General features: G+C 39.2%; 1 protein-coding gene across 1 annotated transcript in view; it reads left to right on the top strand.

The window, feature by feature from the left end:
- Nucleotides 1-24696, top strand: part of SLC6A2 (solute carrier family 6 member 2) — a 71936-nt gene that overhangs the window by 18317 nt on the left and 28923 nt on the right. The window contains exons 3-5 of the mRNA XM_063332265.1: nt 6062-6193; nt 9947-10184; nt 23779-23917. Of these exons, the coding sequence (XP_063188335.1) occupies nt 6062-6193; nt 9947-10184; nt 23779-23917 (509 nt within the window). The remainder of the gene's footprint in view (nt 1-6061; nt 6194-9946; nt 10185-23778; nt 23918-24696) is intronic.

Below are 24696 nucleotides of genomic sequence, written 5' to 3'. Positions count from 1 at the left end.
AAAAAAAAAGGCTATCACTGCAACTTTATAAAGCAGATTTTTGGACTCTCTAGGGTCACAGAGCAGAAAACGGGAATAGCTTAATTTCCTAAGCTAGAAGCAGTGAGAGCATTGTCAAAGTCAGCAGCAGGAACCCCCCGCAAAGCTCCAGAGCTCACACTACCCCACAGGCCATCTTGGACCAACCTGATTTATATTCTCTCAAACTCCTGATGTCTCTTTATTTATTCGTTAATTCCCTATCAAACAACATAGGCCAGGGTTCTGTTCTTGTACGTTCCTGCGATTATCTTTAAACTACGCACTGTTGTAAATGTGATCATTTCATTAATTTATGTAAATAGGACCTTAGCCAATGACTTGGGTGTTATTTATGAATGAATCATGCTGCTCTGAGTGGCTGGGTATATTTAACTCTCATTAATTTGTTCAAAATAGCTGCTAATGGGTTTCTTTAGCTCATTACTCTTGTAACAAAAAGCCAAAGAGATGACTGGGTTTGCATGGAAGGGCTTGGGTAACCCTTTCTGTTACATCCCAGTGACCAGCTTATAAATATACTGCACTTCAAGTCACTTCAAGTGATTTCAAGGCAGTAACAGCTCAAGACAAAAAATGCAGGCTTCAGTTGGCATCAGCCCATGAACAGCATTGAACCATTTCTGGAAACTATTTGTTTTCACTTTCTTTTGAGTAAAAGGAACGCTATTAAAATTGGAATTCTGGAAAAACTGAAGGCTCTGAGCCCAAATTGAGAGTAGAAATATAAACAGGTTCAAATCTAGCAACGGTTTGTTAGAGGGAGTAGCTAAATATAGGGGCTCCAAAAGAAACATATCGCTCACCATGGTATAGCTTTCACTGGTTTTATGACACAGAAATACTTTCCATGAAAAAGTTTGCATACTTGGAAGATTTTATTGCATACTTGGAGGATATTACATGTGCAAAGTGCTGCTGAAGTTTTTATAGTATGTCATGCAATCTGTTTTGTAGAAAAATGTTATTTTTGACTACTATAATCTATTGCTGTCTGGTCTCAACATCATCATACAGCTGCTGTTAAAATCATCATATCTTGGCTTTGACACTGAGGTTACATCATGCTCCTTTGTATCTCTGACTTCTCTTTGCTGTGCCACGCAAACCCGAATTGCTTTTAATCTCAGGTCAGTAAAGGTCTACCTTTCCACCCCCTCTTCCCAGGAGTCAGCATCAGGCTCAAGCTCACCTGCTCCAGAGGTACTCTCGGTGGCTGTACAAGCCAGCTGGTAGCCAGTCTGCTCCAAGAGCCAGAACTAACATTCTTATACTAAGAAATACCTGCCTTTCCAATTACGTCGTTTTTCTACCTATAGTGATCTTGTACAGACTAGATTTCAAGATCTCTGCATGGGGGACTTCCTTTCCATTCGCAAGCGCTCACACGGAGTAGAGGTTCCACCCATTTTCCTCGTTGCCCAAGCAGACGTACTGCATTCTATCAACTGTTTGCTGATATTGTTCAAAATACTATTCTGTATGAAAAAAACAAGCAGTGTTGATCAGATACAGAGATTAGCTTGTATTTCAATGCACCAATTGGGAGATCTTTGTTTTAAAACTCTTTTCCTGCACAAATACTGGAAACACTCCTATCAGAAAATATACTGCAATATTTGCTCAAAGTTTGTTGTTTTAGCAGAGATCCCCGCCAGTTAACATTTTGACTAGAATAACCATGGCAACAAACGCAAAAGGCTAATGAGCACAAACAGTTCAAAGTTGTTTCAACTACCCCTGTCCTGGCCTGCTTCTTGTATGTGCATCAACAAATCCTTTTAGGATACCAGCAGCTGTTTAAATGATCTTTTTTCAGTCATTAGTAAATTAATGCTTCTTTCTGGTATTTAAAAGCAAGATGGGACCTCCTCGTAGGACTGAGAGGAACATTTAGAGCTGCATTCCTCTTTGCCTCCCACCCCTTATAAGATGCTGTTCATGCTGCAGAACAGAGAGAGGAGACACTCTTTGCAAGGATTCTGTTACACCAAAATTAAGAAGTTGTTTTGGCACTAAACACAAGAATGTCAAGCCTGTCTTGTATTTTGTCCTTCATTAATTAAATGCAACAGGTTTGTTGGGGTTTTTTTTACAAAACTCCTATGTAAGTTTCCACTTAAAGTTTCGCACAGATGGTTCTTGTAGAAGCTGAGGGTTTGATCTAATCTAGTTTTGCGTAAAACACAAGGCTGTCTTAACTCCATGTATACGCTGGTACCTTAAGGGATGCATATGGATCTCATGAAATCAGTTAACAAAGAGACAGAGCAATTCACGACAGTCTAAGGCCAACCTGCAGCTTTTTTGCTGCACATGACTCAGTAGCAAGTCAAGTATGGCTCTTATGCCAGGGCTGTATTACAGATGTTAATTACTTCAGATTTTTAGCTCTTAAGGGAAATTAGGAACCATTAGGGATTGCTGAGACCAATATTGCCTTGTGCAACGCAGCTGTGTGCTCAGCCCCATCCCATCACACAGTGGGGGAGTGGAAACCCCTTGAGTGCCATCAGTGTGTTGCTGCCAATGCAGCAATCCCACAGATTGCATTCCCTTGGCTCTCTGAGGTAGGTAGGTCTTGGCAAGCCAGTCTGAAGTGTTAGCCAAACCGCGTGCTCCCTAGGAGTTCAGCTGGCTGGGCTAGGCAAATCTGACTGGCCCCATGGATTTGTGCAATTAAAGCGCAGCAGTTTCTGTGGCCGGTGGCACAGGCAGAAGTGACATGGCTGGCGCTCTTCCTAACACATTTTGACTCCATACACCAGGAAGGCATTAACAGCAAGGCCGCTCCTTCAGAGAAGTCTAGTATGATGCTCAACTTCACACCAGTGGACCTAAAGCAAGAGGACCACCAGGAAGCCAGGTTGCCTCCTCCCTGACCCACAGGATGTTCACACACACAGGACGGTACAAAGTCTTCTTCCCAACAACACCTCTTGCTCGTAAGATACTGTACACAAACCAGTCCTGTGATGGACCCCCTGTGCAATCAGAGTGAGCGTGGTCATATATCACACACATGCTGTTTATAAGCATTTGCATACCATTCTAGTTTGCAGCAATTTGCATGATACTTTGACCATCTTTTTTTTTTCCTTTGAAGTACCCATGATATCAGAAAGGGTTCAGTGAATACCATGAAGTTTGATTCTGGATACTGGCTAGGAAGAGAAGAGCAAATATCAAGATATTTACAAAATACCTGTCTTTTGGGTATTTTTTACCTAATCAGAAGCTGCTAAACAAGAAGTTTCCAGAAGTCTCCAAAACATTAAGTCAACTTAATGTGACTAAGCACCCTTACTTTGATATTTATCTCAATTTCAAAATACTTCAATCATTTAGTTACCTGAAAAGTAATCCAGCTATGAAACCCTGCCATACTGTGTAACTGCTCTTTGCTGAAAATTACACCACACCTTATTAATCCCTTGCGGGGGCAGGGCGGGGGAAGAAAAAAAAAAGATAGAAATCTCCTTTAACTAAAGCCTGGAATGACTCGCAGCCAAATAGATGACGCTTAAGCAAGTATGCCTAAGTACAGTACACTTCACAGTTCATCATGGCATTAGTCATACTTAAAAACCACGTATTTTAAACTAGCACTTAATATGTATGTCCACTACAGATCTCCAGGATTAATTTTCTCAAACGCAAGTGTCCCTGTGCAATTTGTGGCATCGTGTTTTCCACAGTCTCTTGACATTGACGTTAATCAAACGGCACTCTGTGCAAACTCCATACCTCCCAAATGCAAGCGAGGTTTGTGACTCAGCTCCACACACTGTAATACTATCAAAGCAAGACAAGTATGACACTTCAAAGACTGTCACTTACAAGAAATCTGACAGTAATATCACCTAAAATAATTTTTCTAGATATAGTGAAAGCAATACATAGTATCCCAGATTGATTTAGCTGAGTATGTTTCAACACTGAGCAGAGCTCAGAACTGCAAGGTATTAAGTATTTGTTGAATACAAATATTTTTTTTCTCTACAATATTCAAACATACAACAGTTCAACATGACAGGCATAGAAAGCAGCTGATGAACAATACTGAAACATTACTAAAGCATGTATCACTGGTACTGAAGGTAGGTTGCATTCACACTACACGCCATATAAACATCATGAAGAAGAAGATTCTTGCCCCCAAAGTGATACAACCAATATACTTCAGCTTTTAGGATGCATTCTCAAAGCTTCAAAGGTATTCTTTATTCCTGTTGATAGACCTTGTCTCTGTTTCATTGCAAGACTTCAGCTTTCAAATGCATAGATTTACAACTGAATGCTGAATAAGTTGTCCTTACCATTATGTTACAGCATGTTACTTTTAGAAATAGATTTGTGGTGTGACTGAGAGAACGGTTCACTTTTCTATTCTTATTCTCCAGTATATTTGGGACTCAAAAGTCCCTCTCTGAACAGTCATCCTAGGCAGCTTACACGAGTAATATCTGTGAAAAGCAAACATGAAAGGTAAAGGAGCAATTAGACTTTTAAAAGCACGACAGTAGTTTCAGAAGTACTTTTTAAATATGCAATTCATTCTGCTTACTGGCATGTTCTAGATAGCTACAGTCATGCTTTTAGCTTTTATGCTTTTATAGACTACATGAACCTTCTATAAGTTTATATATTCAGAAGCAATGCAAACTTACTTCCTTTTGCAAGGGAAGTTTTCAAATTACTAACCCAGTGCAGCAGATTTTAAAGGTTTGCAAAAGTTCCCACTACTTGCTGTTGGGAGAGAGAGACAGCTGCTGCTGTTTTTCTTTTTTATTTTGCTGAACAATGTAACTGTGATTTTCACAATCTAGTTTCTTTTTCATAAGTAACTCCCAAGGACAGCAGTCAGTTATTCAGAATATGTAGTTACTCTGTCAGGTCCTTATTTATCAAAACAATCTAATCATTTTTTCATACAGACAAATTTTACATGAATTGAATTGTCCTGGACCAAGTAAGTGATGCAATAAAACAAAAGCTACACTTTACAGGTACCACAAAGCAGAGGAGTGACACAGCATCCAGTTATTAAACATGACACCAACTATAACTGTTTCATAGTATTGTATGTAGCCATGCGCAGGGGAGTCTTTCTGTGACCTGCTGGATCATATAAAATTGCTGAGCAATCTTCAGATAGTTTCTAACATTGATGATCCTTTTGTATTTCAGTTAGCAATACTTTCTATGATAGTAGCACTGACACATCAGGATTCTGCCACGGGTGACAGTTTCTGTGGTATGAACTCACAGGAGAATCCTCAATCAAGTAAAGTTGTGCATTCCAGGAAGGCGCAAGCAGCCCCGGTACTGCCCTGCTGCAATGTAAAGATGCTGTACTTGGGGCTAGCTGTGAAACCTAGTACGTACTCCACATTAATGGTGATGAGCATTGCTAGGTTGGAAAGGGGTGTGATGTCCAACACATTTCATAAGAATAAGGGAATTTATTACAGGAAAACCCAAAATATGCCATGGAAGCCCAAATTCCATATGACTGATCGGCAGCGATTCATTTTCAAGCTAGAGGTTCCTAAAGACACTTTACACAGTATGATTTAAACCACATTTACAGGAACTCACACAACACTTTTTCCTTTGTTGCTGGCCTCCATGCTCCCTTTTGGACATATTACACTAAAAAAAAAATTGACAAAATTTTTCAGAGTCCCTTTCCCTTTTAGCTCTGCAAGTGTGTTCGGCATCAGTTCTTGTTCAGTGAGAGATTCATTTCCAGGGACACATTTTTTTTCCCTTTGAATTCAAAAGCAGACGGGAAACATTAGGGGGAAATAGGAGCAATGGTCTACAGCTTTTTTCAGGGGTTTTGTCTCCACGACTTTAAAAAAATACAGGAAAGGGACAAGAGAACATGGGTTCTTCCCTTCCTGAAATTTCCTTTCTAGTTCCCAAAGGCTTTGTCTTTAGCCAGTAGAAGTAAGCATTAGGAAAAGCAAAATGTAACCAAAACATAGACTATGACATCTAATTGTTCCCTTTACAGGTGCTTTTCTTATTCCCTATATCCTCTTCTTAATCATTGCTGGAATGCCCCTGTTCTATATGGAATTAGCACTGGGACAGTATAACCGAGAAGGGGCTGCCACTGTGTGGAAAATCTGCCCAGTTTTCAAAGGTAAGTGTCCCTCTGCTCACTTGAATAGCACCTTGAGGGTGCTACCCACTTGTGATCACAAACAAAGTAAAGGTCTCACATCTTTCCACAGACAGCATGATATTTGCTGACCTTTCCCCAACCCTTGAAGTCAGAAGTCTTTTTGTTATCACAGGTGGAGCACAAAATGGGAAAAGCCACAGAAATCATCTTCAGGGTGATCACTGAGGAGCAGAAGAGAGAGCAATGAGCAGAAGCAGTTCAGCCCCATCACCCTTTCCAGTGGGGGGAACTGGGTATCGATAGGTGGAGGGAGGGGTTGGCAATGCAAACATGCGGAAATACCAAATCCCATCTAGGTCAGTTCAGCCCTGTCTCCCCCAGCGACTAAAATAACCACTGACACTATTCAGTTCATTGTGTGGAGCTTTCTCTGCAGAAGTCAGGGTACCACAGTGGCTAGAACACCAAAATGGAGTTGTGAAGACTGTAGTTCAACCACTAGACTTGTAACATCGCATGAGTTATCTGTGGCTCTGTACCTCAGTCTTCCTGCCTATGAAATGGGAGCAATGATTCTGACAGACTTCGTAAAGTGCTTTTCAAATCTACCAACGAAAAGCACTTACTTAAACCTGAACATTAATATTACTATTGAGTGTTTCCCACTAGGGTTAACTCTCCAGCGTCACTGAATAAAAGGCTGTGGAATGTTGTCTTGCGCACTGAGTTGCAATCATTCTGCAAGGGAGAAATAGCCCAGGTTGGGTGTCTGGATACTGATCGGGGTGTTTGGCATCTATCAGGGATAAAGGGATCTCCCTGGGTGAAAGAAGTCATATGCTCTCTGTACATGAGACAAATACTTGTTAAGGAGCCTCAAGAATTTTCTTAAGCATTGCTTACCAGCAAAAATGCTAAGTTCCCTTATATCTATACCAGATTGTATCTCAAATCTTATGTAAAAGCCTTTTCAACACAGAGCCATTTGAAATGAAACCAGTCAAGCTCAGCTGATCTTAGAAGCTTAAAATTCAGATCGTGTTCATCCCGTTACTGACAAAAGCTGAGGAGCTTAACAATAGCAATCCAAACTTGACGGATCCAGTGCTTGGATATAGGTTACACTGAGTAAATGTTAGTCTTCTTTCTCAAAATACAGCTTTCCTCTTCAAGGAGTCTAGTGCTGCAGAATAGGAAAACTGCAGGGTTTTTTTTCTTATCAGTCAAACCCAAAACTCACATCAAAATTAGAGATATAATAAAAATTAAATAAGCAAGCTATTAACATATGTGCCCAAAAATTTTAAAATGAATTCATATAGATTTACCTAGCCCTACTATAATCACTTCATGGGAGACAAAATTCATCCCAGCACCCTGGAACCTGGAGACCCTTGCTCAATCAAAATTCCTGCCAGTATCAGTTAATACCTTTGGATGGCAATGAGGATTTTGAAAGCCTAACTGCAAAAATTAGACCTTAAGGATCACAAAATGTTCGAGTCAAATACCACTGTGCTCAGAGGTACCATAGCTGTTGACTTCAGGATTGAAAAGATGATGAGAAAGGAAAATAGAACTTATTTCATGTATAGTCCTATTGACATTCCCGCTGTGTTTTTAAGCTGACATTTTCAAGGTGGACTAAACATACATTACTGTTGATTTTTAAGTGTTATTATTACTAGGATATAGAATAGCATAAGTTATTTGATCCTCAAAAAGTAATAAGCATTGAGTTGTATTTGCACCTCAGCACTAGTATAAACTCAGCACTTCTAAAGTTTTGACCAAATCTTCTGATAACATACAAACATATTCTACTGCTAATGCTTTTGAGTTGTTTCTGGGATAACTCAAATCTCTCACTTAAATGAAAAGTACACAGTCTACACAAATTTATAACAGCTGCTCTAAATGAACAGCATTATAGCACTAATTTTAGCTATGAATATTATTGCTATGAATTCTAAGGACTCTACTTCTAATGAGATGCTCTCATAATGCATGCAATGAAAAATATACCCTGTAACCTTTGCAACACAGCAACACAGTTGTTTTCATCTCTGCATTTCCAGGGTCTATTCTAGGGTGTGGGTGGTGCGGCATTACTTTTAAGAAAAGCTAGACCTAGAAACAGAAGAGCAAATTCATTCCTCAACATTCTTGTGACTTCAGAAGAGTGACATTTAAGATACATTTGATCCAGTATTTTTTAATCTTAATATTAATTATCTATCATTGTCCTCCTGAATTTTGGGAAATCATCCAATTACAGGCCAACATATATTATTCATACTTAGTATTTTAACATTCACATTAACACTTAAGAATTATCCCCTTGGGTGATTCCCCCACACACACCGTTCTAGTGATCATAATGTATCACTAGAGTTTGAGTGTTAATGTACCGGATTCATTTAAGCACGAAGGATTTGATCTTTACTTTCACAATCTTTTCCCCAGTGTTAGGGATGAGCAAACTGGTCTATGTATTAAAAGTCTCCTGAAGAGCCAAGAGTAACTTTGGTATATGCAGCAGTCTTTGAACTGCCAACTCCTTCAGGGTCAGCATCTGTTCCTTATGCAAATTTTAAACCAAGGATTAATACTCAAAGTGTGTGCTACTTCCTTGCTTTATCAAGAAACATGAAAGCCTAATAATCTCCAACTGCTGGGCCTCCCATGCAGTATCTCCAAAAAAACTAAACGGAAGAAAATGAGAAGTAAATGTTTACACTTAGGTGCTGTGACAGTACAGCAATGATAGTCATAAAACAGCTCATAGTCTGTAGCTGTAGTCTCTACCTGTTATATGTAATACATACAACTTTGGGGTAGGATTCAGAGAACAATGCTGCTCACAAAGTAAAGGAAGAATGATATAGGCCAAAGTAAAGAAAACTTCCTGAACAATTCTGGCATCAAACTTTTGTTCTGCTCTATTCCTCCCAAACCATTGGAAAATTTCCATTTTCATGAGGAGAACACAAACTCTCTGGGGCTCTCTCGCTAAAGGGACCCTCCAAGCACACTTCACAGTACGCAAAATATATAAAGCAAATGTTCAAAGTCAAAAGAGAATGCTTACAGTGGGGATTCTGTAATCCTAGGGAGCTAATAAAATGGTTTGAAGGTCCACACACAGTTTAGCTCTAAGCTTGACATTCACCAAGATTTACTGGCATGCGCAAGAACCACTTGGAGCACCTCAGTGAAACCGCACAGATTGTTTCAAGCATGTTTTGGACCTAGTTACACACTGACAGAAGCCAATCTGGAGAGTAACAATGGGAAAGAAACAGGAGAGGGAGCGGTGTCTGTTCCAAACTAGCTCAGGGTGGGAACATGAGGCACAGGGAAACTTCACTTAAGTCTTGAGCCTTACTTTTCCAAGAAAAGTTGCCAAGGACTCTGACATTATGAAGATAAAGTGAGTTTCACTCCTAACATGGGCTTGCATTGGAAGCAAATCAGCAACGGAGCTTTACAAGAGGAAATTTTGACATTGCACTGCTTAATTTCTTCTTCTGGCAAACAACTGGATTTCCTAAAAGCCAGTCATTTTCCAAAATCATTAATTTAATTATTTGTTTTAAGGTCAGTGATACAGTGTCCACATGTGTGTACGTAAATGTCAAATAATTCCTTTTATTGGTCTGAAGATCTGAAATGAATTTGCAACCACATATGTTTCAGTTTAACTACAGTGTTTGCATATACTGTTGCATGTAAAACGCAATGTATAATCTAGTTTTCCTTTGTCTTCAGGTGTAGGCTATGCAGTGATACTCATAGCTCTTTACGTGGGTTTCTACTACAACGTTATCATAGCTTGGTCTCTGTATTATCTATTTTCATCATTCACATTTGAGCTCCCCTGGACAAACTGCGACAACAGTTGGAACAGCCCAAACTGTACAGATCCCAAACTCTTCAATGCATCGGTGCTTGGCAATGGTACCAAATACTCAAAGTACAAGCTCACTCCTGCAGCTGAATTTTATGAGTAAGTGTTGACTTGACTTTGCTATTTATTTAAAATTGTATGTCTAAGAGTGTTTCCTCTGGAAGGTAAAACAGCTTAGCATCCAGCCTCTAGAATAAGCATCAGAGGGCTAAGGTTAAAATTTAGTTGTAATGTTGATCCGTATTCCTGTGTGATTAAGACTCTTACCTCTGCGAGCTTTGGTTTCTTTTGTACAAATGCAATACTTGCCACTGGGCAAAACAGAATTGGACAAAAGACAGAAATCTTTGCCGATGCACCACTTTTCCTTGCACCAACTTTGCCAGGGCAAGGAAACATGGCAATATTCTGACAAAGATGACTACATGCCAAACTGAGCTGACTCTTAAGGCTTTAAAATAATCATTTGTTCAACAGGCTTGGCCCGTTTCTCTACTTGCAAAATATCTCAGAGCAGACCTCTGTTTGCTCAGCTGCTTCAATAGTTCAATGAAGTGAGAGGAAGCACTGAGCAGGAGGAGAGCACCACAGTTGTAGGAAGACAGGCTTTTTCTAATTCCTAAGCGAAAGAGCATTCTGCGACATGGGCCAAGACAGACAAAGGCACACTCGAAACAAACACTCAGAATCAAAACCAAAAAGGTCTATAAATTAACAACTGAACTATGAAACAAAGATATCAATCTGTGTATAAATAATTGCATTATGGGCCTCCAGGGAAAATGGGATTTGATTAGGATAAAGAAAGACGGATGGGCATCAGGCTAATTGAATCAGCTGTTCAATTAATCCAAATACTCAATTAATATTTCTGTGTTGGGAATAGAAGGATATCAGGGCACACACCTGCTGAGCAGCGAGTCCAACCCTGTAGCAACAAAAGGACACAACTCTTACCATAAATAACCTCGTGTGTGTTACAGCATGCCTGGCTACAGTAGGGATCCTGAGGTCTGTGTTTATAGCTCCGGAACATTTGTGTCTGCTATTTCTGCTCTGAGGCAGCACAGTGAAAGATCAGTGGTGATACACAAACTGTTGGCAGGGGCTTGGGTAAACTAAACTCAGTGCTTTGGAAACAATAAGGGGGGCTGAGTTCAAAGGAACTCACTACAATGGCAAATAACGACAGCTAGGAAATTTACTGCCCTTACAAAGACAATATATGATGTGTTCATAACTCAAACGTAAAGATAGATCATTTATAGCAGAAGGCTATATAAGCATGTAGTCAGTTAAAGAACTTGACTTTGAAGTGAACTGTAAGAAATTATACTTTCAGCATCTTCAAATAAAGAACTGCATTATTACAGGATTTTCATTTGAACAGCATTCAAGAAAAGGTTTTCTTTACAATTTTCTTGTGCTTAAGCCTTTGTAAAGCAAAATGCTATCCCTATATTCTTGCTTTGCTCCTTTAAAGTGGTTCTATGCATTTTCTGTTATCACATCATGCTTGGGGTATGATTTTGACTTTGTAGTGGGTGAGGTTGTGGTAGAATCTATTCACAATGTTTTGTTTTACTAATCTGGGTAACAGCTCAATTTGTGATTCTGTCTATATATTGAAATTTGAAATATTAGGATTCTTTCCTCACCATGAAATAGATTCAAGGAACAGTTTTCAGAAGGTAAGAATAAAAAGGGAATTTGACATTTCATTATGCTTTGATCCCTGAATTTTGAGGCCATAATTAAGTCCCTAGGCTCTGTACTTATTAGCAACTAGATTATATTACAAAAATGAGAATAACCACTCAAGTAACACAATCTGTAACATCTGCTTCCCCAGCTGTAAAAACAGGGAATCACAAGGGGCATTATGTTCACTTATCCAGTATTTGGATTAGCTCATCAAGTCCAGCTGTACAGCTCAGGTGTGGACCCAAACTTGTGCAAAGTTTTAGTGTATTCAGACACAACCTAATAAAGACAGCCCAATTCATTCCCATGGTCTTTTTACAACAGGGAGAGATGAATCTTCTGATTATAAAGTTTCACATTATGTGCAACAGGGTCAGGAAATAGAAGTGATGATGTAATATTAAATTTGCATCAGTATAGTAGGTTTACAAAACGATGCGCCATTTTTGGATGCAGTATGTTAAGTAATAGTTCAAGTAAGGATCTCGACTGGCTACGTTCCCTCTGAAAACCCCTTCAAGTAAAGGCTGAATATTCCCATAACAATATGGTTTCCTTACACCATATTGCACTACTGCTTGAACGACTGCTGAACTTGACCCAAGCGTTTGTATAGGAATCACACCTCATTCTTCCTGGTAGATAGCCATTAGTCACTTCCTAATCAACAAATCTTTGCCAGAGGAGAACTACAGTTCCTGACGGAATATTTTGTGTCAGGTCAGTCTATTCCTTACAAACAGAAATCCTAGATTATCGACTGGATAGCTAATTTATCCATCCTCAGTAATACCATATGTATTAATAAGAATTTATAAGTAACAGCATCATGAAGATACTGGTTTCCAAATTCTACGATCATGTTTCTTAAGGTTTGTAGTGCTATCCAGTGGTGTAAGATGTTAGCAATATTAGCTGTTATTAGCAACAACAGAAACAATTACTTTCTGGGCAATAGATCTAATATGACAGATTTCAGATTTTGAGTTTTGATCAGTTATATAGAGAAACAAGGAAACAGAGCAGCTACTTTTATACTAGAGGGAAATCAAACTATGCTACTCAAACTTCAGCAGGATACCTATGGAAGCCCAGCCTCTGCGCTAACACAAGGTATCATAATTAGCATTATTAAAACAGGGATTGAAAATAGCAGTAGCACTGATGCCCGCTGTAAAAGTATCAAAGAAAAGGAGTGATTTTGGAGATGAAAATAAGTTCCACTATTCTCCTGAGTACTACCAAGGTTTACGGGAGACCATCCAATTTGGAGTATTTGGGGCCATGCTTTCAACCACAGTTAACTAACGTAACAAGAACTTGCTGCTCTGTGTTACTGGGTTGCGCTGCAGCTTATGGAAAACTTGTTAAGGATGGTAAATGTGCCCAAGCACTTCAGTTTTCAGCCTCAAGAGTACACGGGAAGTGGTACAGCTTGAACTTGGTTCTCTAGGATGTATACTTACATCAAGAACACAGGCAAACTTTTGCCTTGTGGTGGGCAGGCTGAACCGGAAGCAGGGAGACCAGAAACACCAAACATTTATTTTGCAGTTGGAGAATAACTGAAGAGAGGTACTTCTGAAACAGGTCACGAGCAGAAAGCTGGTGTGGTTACCCTTAAGAGAAACAGACACTTTTTCTCTTTGGGACACAATTCCTTCACACAAAGATGGCCTGACCATGAATTTAGTGTAGATTATTTCCTAAAACCATGCAGCTGCCAAAGCTGAATGTCTCTATCTCCACCAGCACAGGAATAAACTGTAGGAAGAGGTGGGAGTACTGTGATGCGATAGTTCATCTAATACTTCAAGAAAGGCACCTCTAAGTTCAAACGAAATATGCTGATTCTCACCACTTACATTAAGTGAGGTAAGGGAAAACTTGCTGGGAATCTAAGCCAAGTCTTTCAGCTGTCCAGTATTTGGTGGGGAGGGAAAAGCAGAGAGAAACCTCTAAGCCTTAGACTTGGAAGAAGTCACTTCAAATTGCAATTTCCATGACAAGGCAGAAACAGGCAGACTTCAGCAAAACATATTTGGCTTTTGTTTTCAAGCCTTAAGAGTTGGGCAGTAATTCAGGTTGAAGTGGTTCTACACTTAGGCTTCCTAGAATGTTTCATTTTACTAAGTCTGGTTTCAGTCGTTCAAGCTTAATTCAGGCCAGGGTACCACTGACATCAATGGGACAGTTGCATAAAAGAGGAAGGAATGGGACCTCTACAGTACTTCATTAGAGATGGTTAAAATCAATTATAAAGTAATTGTACACTGCAAACTTAGCAAAGCAAGCACTTCAAAATCTAACAACAACTAATGCCCTTCTGCTAGTTATAGTCAGTCATAAGAGAAATCCAGTTAGGAATAAAATGTAAATTCTATCCTTTCAAGGTATGTTAAAACAATTCATTATAAACATTTTTTGGAAGAACATTAAGTGCATCACTACAAAAAAAGTTCCCCTATCTTCTCCATATCACTCCTATTCAAATACTTTATCTGCATACAAGCATACTTACTTACTTACATACATACATACAAAGGATAGAAGGTCCTTTGCATTTTGTGTGTTTAATTCCAAACCACTGAAGAGGGAAATAATTAAAGTAATGTGCATCTCCAAAGAAATGTGTAATTTACATTTTATTCCTAACTGGATGACTCTTGTTCTCTCCATTCTTGTGTCTGGGAAAAGTCTGTTACCATCTTGCTTTCATTTACGCTGACAATTAAAAAATACCAGTTTGGAGGAACAAAAGCACTGTTCTCACGAGGTACTGTGCCTGTAAAAAATCACGATCTGTTGTAGGAACAAATCCTGGCAATTTTTTAAACAAAACAGTGAAATTGTCAACAAATGTATTGAGCTATGGCTATTTTCCTCCAAAAGTACTTTTTCTCAGGGCTGTAATCCATTCTTTCTGCATAAGAAATAAAACGCATTTTTACAGGGAAATTTTTGTGTCAGATTCAGTAAAGGAAATTCACAGAATTCACAAGTTTGCCCAGCTGTGAGTAATTGCAAAAAGCTACCTAAGAACAAGGAATAAAGACAACGTTCTGTCACAGTAGTCTACATCTATCATACTTAAGAACATAAATTCATGAGGTGTCTGCAGACCAAGAATATCCTAAAAACCTCTCACCCTATACAGCAAGGGTTACTTTTATAGATCAATAGGTTTGTGCTTTGGGTATTCACCAGAAATACCAACACAGACCAAAGTGTCCACATAGTTCAGTATCGGGGCAAATGGAGTGATCAACACTATGAGCTCCAAAGGAAGATGCAGGAACGTATTTCCATAAAACAATTGTGAAGCAACCTCTCCCAAAAGAGAGAAAGCACCACTTCAGAAGTAAGCATAAGAAATTCTGCCTATAAATGCTTGTAAAAACTGAATCAGACAACAAGAACTAATGGGTGTGGATAGCCCTATATTCTGCTAATCCCATCAGGTAAGAAAAGACTCTAAGCTCATGCTAAATATGAACAGCAGTTCTCAATGATACATCACTTTCCTGGACAACAAACCTCTATCAAATACATCTGAAGCTTCTTTAAGAGGTTTCTTCACGCAACATCAACACCCTATAAACTAATTAGAAAGTTCATAAGCAATAAGAAATTAAGAACCTCTCTAGACATCTAGACTTACTCATCTTTAGCATCTTAATTGAAAGGAAAGCTGTCAGGTGTTTCTGACAGGCTTGAAGTTGGGTAGCAATCATCTGCTTACCTTCATAGACATCACACAGTCAAAGACTTAACAATAATTCTAGCCAGATTCTATACCTTCACCCCTAGAAACCACCCCTACCCCCCCCCCCAAATGCAACAGAAGAACTCCTCTGATTTCAGTGGGCTTAGAATCACGTACATTATTAAATACGTTATGTGAGAAATTTATGGCCATATTGCTGAAATAGCAATAAGCCAGCTGATTTAGAGATCAATTCTATATTAACTGCCCAGGCATATTTAGGAAGCGTTTGGGTGCACTGTTTATTCATCCGTAGTCTCACACTAATATATTTACATCCCTACATATTTACTTTTTGATTGTGTTGACTTTTCTGAACTCGACTAAGTAACTCAGTCTTTCTCTTTTTGACTCAGCGCACAGAAAATGCTGGTACAAGTATTAATGTGCATAAAATAAAACCAGCTATCCACAAATATTTACATGAACAGCTTTGAAATTTACTTTTAACATATGTTCACATCTTCACATTTGTTCACCATTTACGTACACAAAGAGAAAAGAAATTAAATGCAAGTACGGTGGAAGTCAATCCATGTAAGTGTGTACACATGCTCTTAAGTTTGGACAGCTTTATGGAAATTATTCCTAAACGACAACATGCCCTTGCGTAGCAAGTCCAGAAGACTGGAAGAATCACAACTTTGCCAACTTAAATTTGCAGGGAGGATTTATGAGATACTGCAAATGTCAGGAGCTGCACATTATGCTGCATGCAACTGGCTTGCTTTATACTAACTTGTAGGAATTCTAACTGTTTATCTTTACTTACAGAATCCCATGTAGTTTGGTACTGGTACCAGGCTCTGAGCAATAACTACAGCAGCTGAGGTCAGTGCTGCAGCACCTCTGATGTGTTACCTTGCATTTGAAATTCTGGCAGCAGAAGCAGAGCCTTTCTCTGTGGAACATCTCCACCTGCACATATGGCTCAAGGCAAAGCCAATAAATGTGTCTCACACAAGTAAACACCCATTTATTTGTATTCACCTGTTTCTCATTAAATATACTCTACAACACAGTACTGACATAGAATTACTGCTAGTGTTTTACGTGTTGCTTCCTATAGGGAAAATGTTTGCTCATCCAGAACTATCCCATCTAAGTATTAATCCATGAAAAGGTTAGAAATTTAACCTCACTGTGTAAAAAAACCAGCATTACAACAAGTGTCAAACCATAAAGTGAGCATTAATTTCTTTAAATGTGTCAGCGGTCCTCAGTTTGTGGCACATGGGCCTATTCCTATGGTTGACTGTCTTCTGGCAAATTTATGTCTTTCCATGCAGCTTTTCTGAAATCAGTAAAGCTTCATGAAAGTCCAACAGCTTCTTTGGAGAGGCTGGGGCTCTTCTTTTATGACTCTCCTGCCTCGGGCAGAGCATGGCCCATTGAGAATGTTGACTGAAGCATCATCTCACTTGCTGACTAAGGGCTGGGGCAGTTGGGTGCACATGTGCTCTAACTGCTTTCCATGTATCCTAAAACAGACTTTTTGCAGGAGTTCAGTATTCATTAGATCTACAAGAGGGGTGAAATTCAAGCGTTTCCATTCTATCTGCAAATCTCAATATAATGGGTTTAAACGCAGATTTTGAAAATCTCTTTTTTCAGAGCGCTGTGCAGACTTGAATGTGCTGAATTGTGGCACAAATAGCAGGGGAGGTCAGAATTGTATAGTTAATGGGAGAATTAAGCTGGGTAAAGACCTCAGTGAGTTGAGATCAACATTCTCAGTGAATTAAGAGTTTAGTCCTAGTAGCCACATATAATTTCAGGATTATCATGATTCAAAAAGAAATACAATTTCATTCAGTACAAGTAATAATTTTTATATGCCAGCCAGGGTGACACTGGTAAATTCTCTTTCTGCAAGTGATTCCCAAAATCTAGCTTGAAGTCCATCACACAGGTCCATTCTCCAACACAAGGGGGAGCTTAAATATCTTGAGAAACAGAAAACCCCAGGCAACTAAGGTGTTGGCAAAGGACAACGCAGTGTCCAAGAGAGCTGGAGTGAGTACATCCAGCTGAAGCCACACGCTGGCTGCTGCAGAGCCGCTGGCATGCCTCTGCAGCATGCCCCCCGCTCCAGGGGCAGGGGGAGGTATGTCCTGCACACGTAGCACTGCACATCAGATGGCTCTGCACCACTGTGTTCTTGGCTGTGTGAGAACAGTCTCCCGGAGCCAGGCTATCCTTCTGCTTTGCGGAGATGCCATACTCAGAGATCTTTATGAAGCACCCAGAGGCACCCAAACAGCTCAGCCAGCAGCTGTACGTGTGGCAGAGCTGGGTCAGAGCCAGGCCAACCCAGTTGCACTTTGCTGACTTCATGTGGAGCCACCCTGCTATCTCTGTAGTGTAGCCCTAGCCCCAGAACTGCAGTGGGGAGACTCCGGTGTTTAACCTGCATGCAGCCAACTCAGGTCTGCAGAGTTTGTACCACAAGCTGTAGATACACGTTACAGACACAAACTGCCATGGAAACACTACAGCTGAGTGTAAGCAGTGCTGTACCTGAAGTAAAAATACCTGGAGCCTGGCAAACTCTATGCAAAAAGAACTCTATCCACATCTGCTTAACGCAGATAGCCTAACCTTCCACAGATAAAAGAACCAACTGTATTTTATACTCTGAAGGTAACTGGCAGCAATGACAACTATGGTTGCCCAAATATATAACACAAGAGACACATGTAGGAGAGCCTTCTAATTGAGCACAATTATCATGCTTCAAATTGCCTTCTAAATTGAGTATGTAATTTAATTTCTATAGATTGCACACTGTATACACTAAGAGTCCTTTTAGCATCTTCAATCTACAATTTGCATTAAGTTTTAAATCACAAAAAAATAGTCTAACTACCAGAATAGGGCACAGAGCTCAAGAGAGCAGGACTGTATCTATTTATATCTTCGCCAATCTGCTGATACTTACTCTATGCAAGGCATTTGTGTTTGATCCCATAAAAGTAAATACTAACTTCTAGAAGTACTTGGAAGTTCTTAGAAGTATTTAATATGTTAATTAACAAATATATTTATTAGTTAACATACTAATTTGCTGACAATCTGATGACATTTTTGTAATCTGAACAAAGCTGATACAACACATCTAAAAATTGTTTAGATGAATGACACCCTACTATTGATCATATCAAATTTAGGCAAATTAACTTTTGCCTTTAATAAAAAAGAATGAGCCTATAATAGCTGTGTGATCATATTTGGATTGAAACCTAAAATGAGAATTGATTTGGGATTGGAAAAACGAGGCCTACTCCAAGACCTTTAATTTATCTCTTTGTACAAAACCTTCTAAATTTCCAAAATACAATCATGTAAATCTGCCTACAGATGAATAATACAAAAGGCTCCTTAGAAAGTCCTTCGAAAGTCCTCAGAAAGAGCCAGTTTGATAAAAAAAAGTCTAGGAGAATTCTACACCTAAAACTCTTACCCTCCTGTTTTCTGACTATGGATTAAATGTTTTACAGTGAACAAAACACAGAGTAATTTTCAGATCATGACCCTTGGCATTTCTTCTTCCTTTGGTTTGGTTCCCTGTTTATACTCATATACTCACCACTTCCATAAAGAGTATGTTCTGAATTGCTCAGAATGGAGACAAAGCAAAGGTTTATAATTTTATAGATGGGAACACTAAGACACAGAGAAAAATTTATTGGTTCCAATATTACCTATTATTAGAACTATGACGGGATCCTTCATTTACTGAGTCCTACTGAGCAGCCACCCACCTGCCTCCTCAATGATTTGTCTTTAGTAGGGTTTATGTGTGAATACCAAGCAGCTGGGCTTCCTGTTGGCTCTTCACAATCTGACACCAAATTAAAGAGGACCCAAGTGCCATCCAAAGATAGAACAAAAGACAGTGGTTCCAGCAAACTAATTGCTGTTTGCTGATTTCAACGAAGGTGAATTATTTCCCTTTAGCTGAGTGCTGTGTGGAAGTACAGCAAGAACTGGGGCCAGATTAGTGGGTGACTAGGGGAGTCTTCCCAACAGAGAGCACAGGGAAGGAGAGGACCAGAAGAAATCCCCCAGTGCGAGAAACCAGAATGTCCGAATGAGGCTTCAATCTGAAATGCTTTTACATTCCTGCTGCTCTTGCAGATAAGCAGAAAGACTCTTGGGACCCCTATTTACAGAAATGTAGTCTCAAATTCATTGCAAATATAATTTATACTCCCTTAGATGGAAAGCAGTCTTAGCATAAATCAGGCTCCTTTGCACAAATCCCTGATTAAAAAAATAGTTATTTTCTTATCTTTAGTGCACATTCTTTGATTCTTATTGCTGTACTAACTAAATATTGCTAGAGGTCTGACTAGAAAATTAGAAAGCTTAAACAATTTATTAGCTACTCTTGTATTTTGCCCAGCAAAATATAATAGGTCCCTGTTCTACTTTCTGTCAGTTCCATCTGTTAATGTTTATTCTCAATCTTTCCCCCATAACATTTTCTTCTCCTTTTTGCACGTATTTCTCATCTACTTTCATTCTGTTCTTAATAACAACAATCTGCAGGCAAAATACTAATTCTGGTTGTCTTACCACATGTGATTTTTCCTTCCTCTTTGACTCAGACTTGCAAATTATGAAAGTTTATTTTGTTAGCAGAATTGGGCAAATATCTCTGTACTTATGAAACAACAACCACTTTCAGAAGCTTTTACGTAAGACATTCTCAGTAGCTTTGGACATAATTTAAAGCTGACAGACAATAGAGGCTGATACTAATTCGTGCTGTATTTCCTCTGGTTCCCTGGCTTAGGGATTTAAGAGAGATCAGTTTATGCCATTTTGTTTGACTTGTACATGTCCTTATACTATTGGGAAATGGGACAATCCTGCAGCTAGTGCAGGCAACCTCTATTTAGGAATGGATGTTGGCCACATTTCAGCCTTTTGATATTACAGCAGAGTAATGCAAGTTCAGGTGTTTTGACCTCAGAGCTTCTTGAGTGGGGAATCTTGCAGTATCTCTTACTTCACATTTTCCTCTTTGTGGCCAGTATGAGGGAAGTGACTGAGCATAATCTAAAGAAGCCAGTCAGGGATTTATTACTCAACCTGCCTTAACAGAGACAGGCTAAAAACAGCCTCAGCTGCTCCTGAAATAAGTACTCCTTGATGTGAGATAAGAATAATTGTGGCATAATTGAGCTAACTGGATTTTCTATAGCATCACTGATGTACGCTAACTTGGATGAACACGATGAATGCAAACTTTTTTTCAAGTTTGCCCTTCTCCAAAAAATTACTGTTTTTCCAAAGAACACTACAGAGCTATATCCTTCAAGCCAAGAAGGTCTGGTCTATATATTAGTTTGGCTGCTGCTTCTCTCCTCCATCTCTTCAGATGTCAGCACATTTTAACCTAAATCGCTGTTTAGCACTAGATATTTTAAACTTTATGGTGCTGCTGGAAAAGAAATGTAGCTTCTAGTAGGTAAACGTTCATGAAGTACTTCCTAGCAACCCTCAAAAAGGCCATCTTTCGGAAAGCTTCTATGACTTATCTTCAGAGGTCACAAAGAAAAACAAAAAAGAAAAAAGGAAAAGGAAGAAAAACCCACCAGAATTATAGCTCAGAAACAGCAGCTGTCTACGAAGATTCCCTTGCTTTGCTGCCCAGTTACATAACTGTTTTGACTGGTTACAAAAGTATTTTTCTCTTCCTATTTTATGATCTCTTACCCTGATTCAGGGAGCAGAACTCTTGGAATGGATATTCTCCTGAAAATCCTGGGAATCCCACATTTGAAATGGAAGCTCTGGCAAGTGTTCCAAACAGTAAGACACATTGCTAGCTGCTTCTTGGAAAGCAAACACACAAGGAAGCAGGCTTCTTTACAAATCCAGAAAATATTTGGGCAAGAAGAATAAAAAGTTAAAGGGGCACAAAGAATGCAAGTTCAGATTCAGTTTTTCTGAGTAGCCATCTACGTGTCATAATCCAAACAACTTTCTTTCCAACATCCAGCTCTGATAGCGATAGCAGTGTAACTGTGACAGCACAGATTGCCAAAACCCTCCCAAGATCCTGGACAAATGTTCTGATCAGAAGCCTATGAAGCTTTTCCCAGCTACACTTATCACTGCCCAAGCTGGTAAGTTTAGCATGGAATCAGGAATCCCTGCCCAGGATTCACTTACACTTGCGTATCATCTGGCAAATTATGCTTTATTAGCAGAAATACAAATATCTTTCATTCACATTCTAAGCAAAAGCTGAACAAGAACTACCTATTTATGTACATTTAAATAAAGATAATAGGGTTTTAGATGAGATACCAAGAAGTCTGCCTCAATGTTTGACTCTTTCAACAGGTAACTGCTATATTGTTAAATAATAAGAGTTATACTTTCTAAATAGGAACATTCTTGAATATACGCCACAAACACATGGTTGCTAGCTTTTTACTGCTTCACCTGTTATTAGCCTTACAATGCAACAGAAACAGATCAGCTGCTTCATTTAGGAGGATATTTTCTACAAGTATCTTTTATCTAACCTGGAATAAATCATTGAAAAAGGTAAAAAATACAGCATTTCTTATTAAACATGAGAAACTCCAGAAGCAGAACTGTTAGAATTCTTAGCTGATCATATCTTTAGGGATCAAAAGGGAATTGTATACAACTATCACTAGATGGATCGTTCTAATGGGCCTTAATTTTCCCAGCATGTTTCTACAATTTAAGTAGTACAGACACATTTTTTGGTTTTCCCCATTTAAGTTGACATGGGTTTGCCCTATCGTGGAACTTATTTAGCTATCTCACTCATCTCTGACTTGATAAGACAAGTGTGTAAATTAATTCTGAAGTGCCATCTATCTAGTAAGAGATTGTATGCAGACAGCCAATAAGGCTGGAATTATACTCCTCAGGCTTTAGTTTCTACATGTCTGCAGTCACGCAGGGCAAATCACTCAGTGTTTCAGCTTCTTTAAAATGCAGTTATCTTCATAAACCAGGTCAAGGTCCTCCAGTGAAAAGGGTTTCTTTGATTTGATTTGTTTGTACTATCATGGTACTAAGAGAAGCCAAAAGAGATCAACTTTTTTAAGCAGTGCATAGCAAATAAAAGGTGATAGGGAAAGGGAGGAGACAAGGAAGGTTGTGACTATTTTATCTGGATGGACACTGAAACACTAACAAATTGAATCCCTGAGCCAGCATCCTGTAGATCTGTATCAGACCCAGGAGTTAGCTCTGCAGTTCTCCTCTAGTGCAGGGCTCCAGCAGCAATGCCAGTCCTCTTTGCAAATACAACTTTCAGTAAAGCAAAATATTTCTGCATAATATTTCTGCATAAACAGATTCGCAAAAGCAGCAAGAGACACTTCAATAGCATAGAACTGCGTTAAAGCAAGGGAAATGCACTATAAAAATCTCTCCCATATCCCTGTGCCTGTTGCACACAATGTGTTTGGACAGCCCTAATTGTAGATATCGCCGCTCATGGGGACAAACACTCTTCTACACTTCAATCCACTTCATTGTGTACATCTCAAAAGAATTAGCCTGCCCTGGTAAGCAACAGAATTTTCTCTGCTATCACTCCACTATTTCAGTGATCAACACAGAGCGCTATATCCAATGTAAATTTACCAACTGTTGGCTTTTCCTATCCAGCTACTTTTTTGCAGCCTCACAATAGCCTATTCAAAAAGAAACTGAAAGTAACTTTGTAACTGCCCAAGTTGCAGGAAGCCACCTGTTTGCTTATCTAGAATCACAAAATAATTTAGGCCAAAAGAGATCTCTGAAGGTCATCTGATACAACTCCTTAACCAAAGCAAGGCTAACTTTAAAAGTAAATCAGTCTGCTCAAGGCCTTTACTGGCCAAGTTTTTAAATCTGCAGGGATGGAGATTCTCTGGGCATCTGTTCAGTATTCAAGCAAGACTTCCAAAATCCCCAAACACTTCCAGCGAAGGAGAGAAGAGAATGCCATCATTATGCCACTACGGTGCTAAACAGACACTGATGGGCCAGTGAAAACATAAAGGCATGGTGGGAAGAAGCACAGTACATGGCTTCACAAAATTCGCTAACTGCTAGCAATGTCAGTAGGGCAGCTACTACTGCAGTGCGACATCCATTCCTGCTGCCCACGGGATGAGATATGTAAAAACCTTTTTCCCCCTAGTGACTTTGCTTTGTTTCTGTGTATCTGGTATGTAGGCGAGGAGTTCTGCACCTGCATGAAAGCCGTGGAATCCATGACCTTGGCTTGCCTCGCTGGCAACTTTCCCTCTGCCTCTTGGTGGTGGTAATCATTCTTTTCTTTAGTCTGTGGAAAGGCGTGAAGACTTCAGGAAAGGTAGAGATAACATTATCCTTCTATCTCAACTACTTTCTTTGTCTCCTTTGAGAAGTCTCCTAATTTTAGAAAGCAAGAGGCTAAATCACTGCTTCTGAGTGACCCTCAGGGACCAAACCATGTGAGAGGCCTTCATGTGTGTACAGTGGAAATACACAATACAGATTCAGCCTTTATTTTATGTACAAGTTTTGCTTGTGTGATGTTCCACACATGGAAATTTTATTAGCATATTATTTTCAATTCAACATTAGTGGTCTCATGAAGAAAATATTTTGAAAGACTTTGAATTGTCTTAAATGTGCCTCCTATTCTTAGACAAATGTACTGATGTTTCAATGGTTTAAGATGCTTTGGTTTTATTACATAAAATGCCATGATAAGAGAAATAGCTGATGAAAGTAATTTGAAATTACTTTCACATACTTTAGAAAATACTTCAACAAAAATTCTAGGGTTGGATACCTCTGAAAGCTTTTTGTACACTTTCATGAAAGCACTTGTTCAGTAAATGAATATATAGCTAATCAAAAGTCTAACACACACTGGTAATGTATAAGCACTCCAAGTCTTCTTTGTCAAAACTGTCTCCTACTGGTATCTAAACATACATATGTAAAGACTCATGTTACATAACAGCATTTTCCCCTGAGATGTCCAGAGAGCTTCTGGAGCTTCTCCACCAAACCGAATGGACAAAACCAAGAAGATGCCCACTGTATTTTTCACACATTCTTCAATCTTCTGTAACAGCTGATTAACCTTTGGGATCTCTATTG

This window comes from Chroicocephalus ridibundus, chromosome 4 (genome assembly GCF_963924245.1).
Source record: "Chroicocephalus ridibundus chromosome 4, bChrRid1.1, whole genome shotgun sequence".
NCBI lineage: Eukaryota > Metazoa > Chordata > Aves > Charadriiformes > Laridae > Chroicocephalus > Chroicocephalus ridibundus.
Note: the sequence above shows the minus strand (reverse complement) of the source record. Positions and strands in the feature narration are given on the sequence as shown.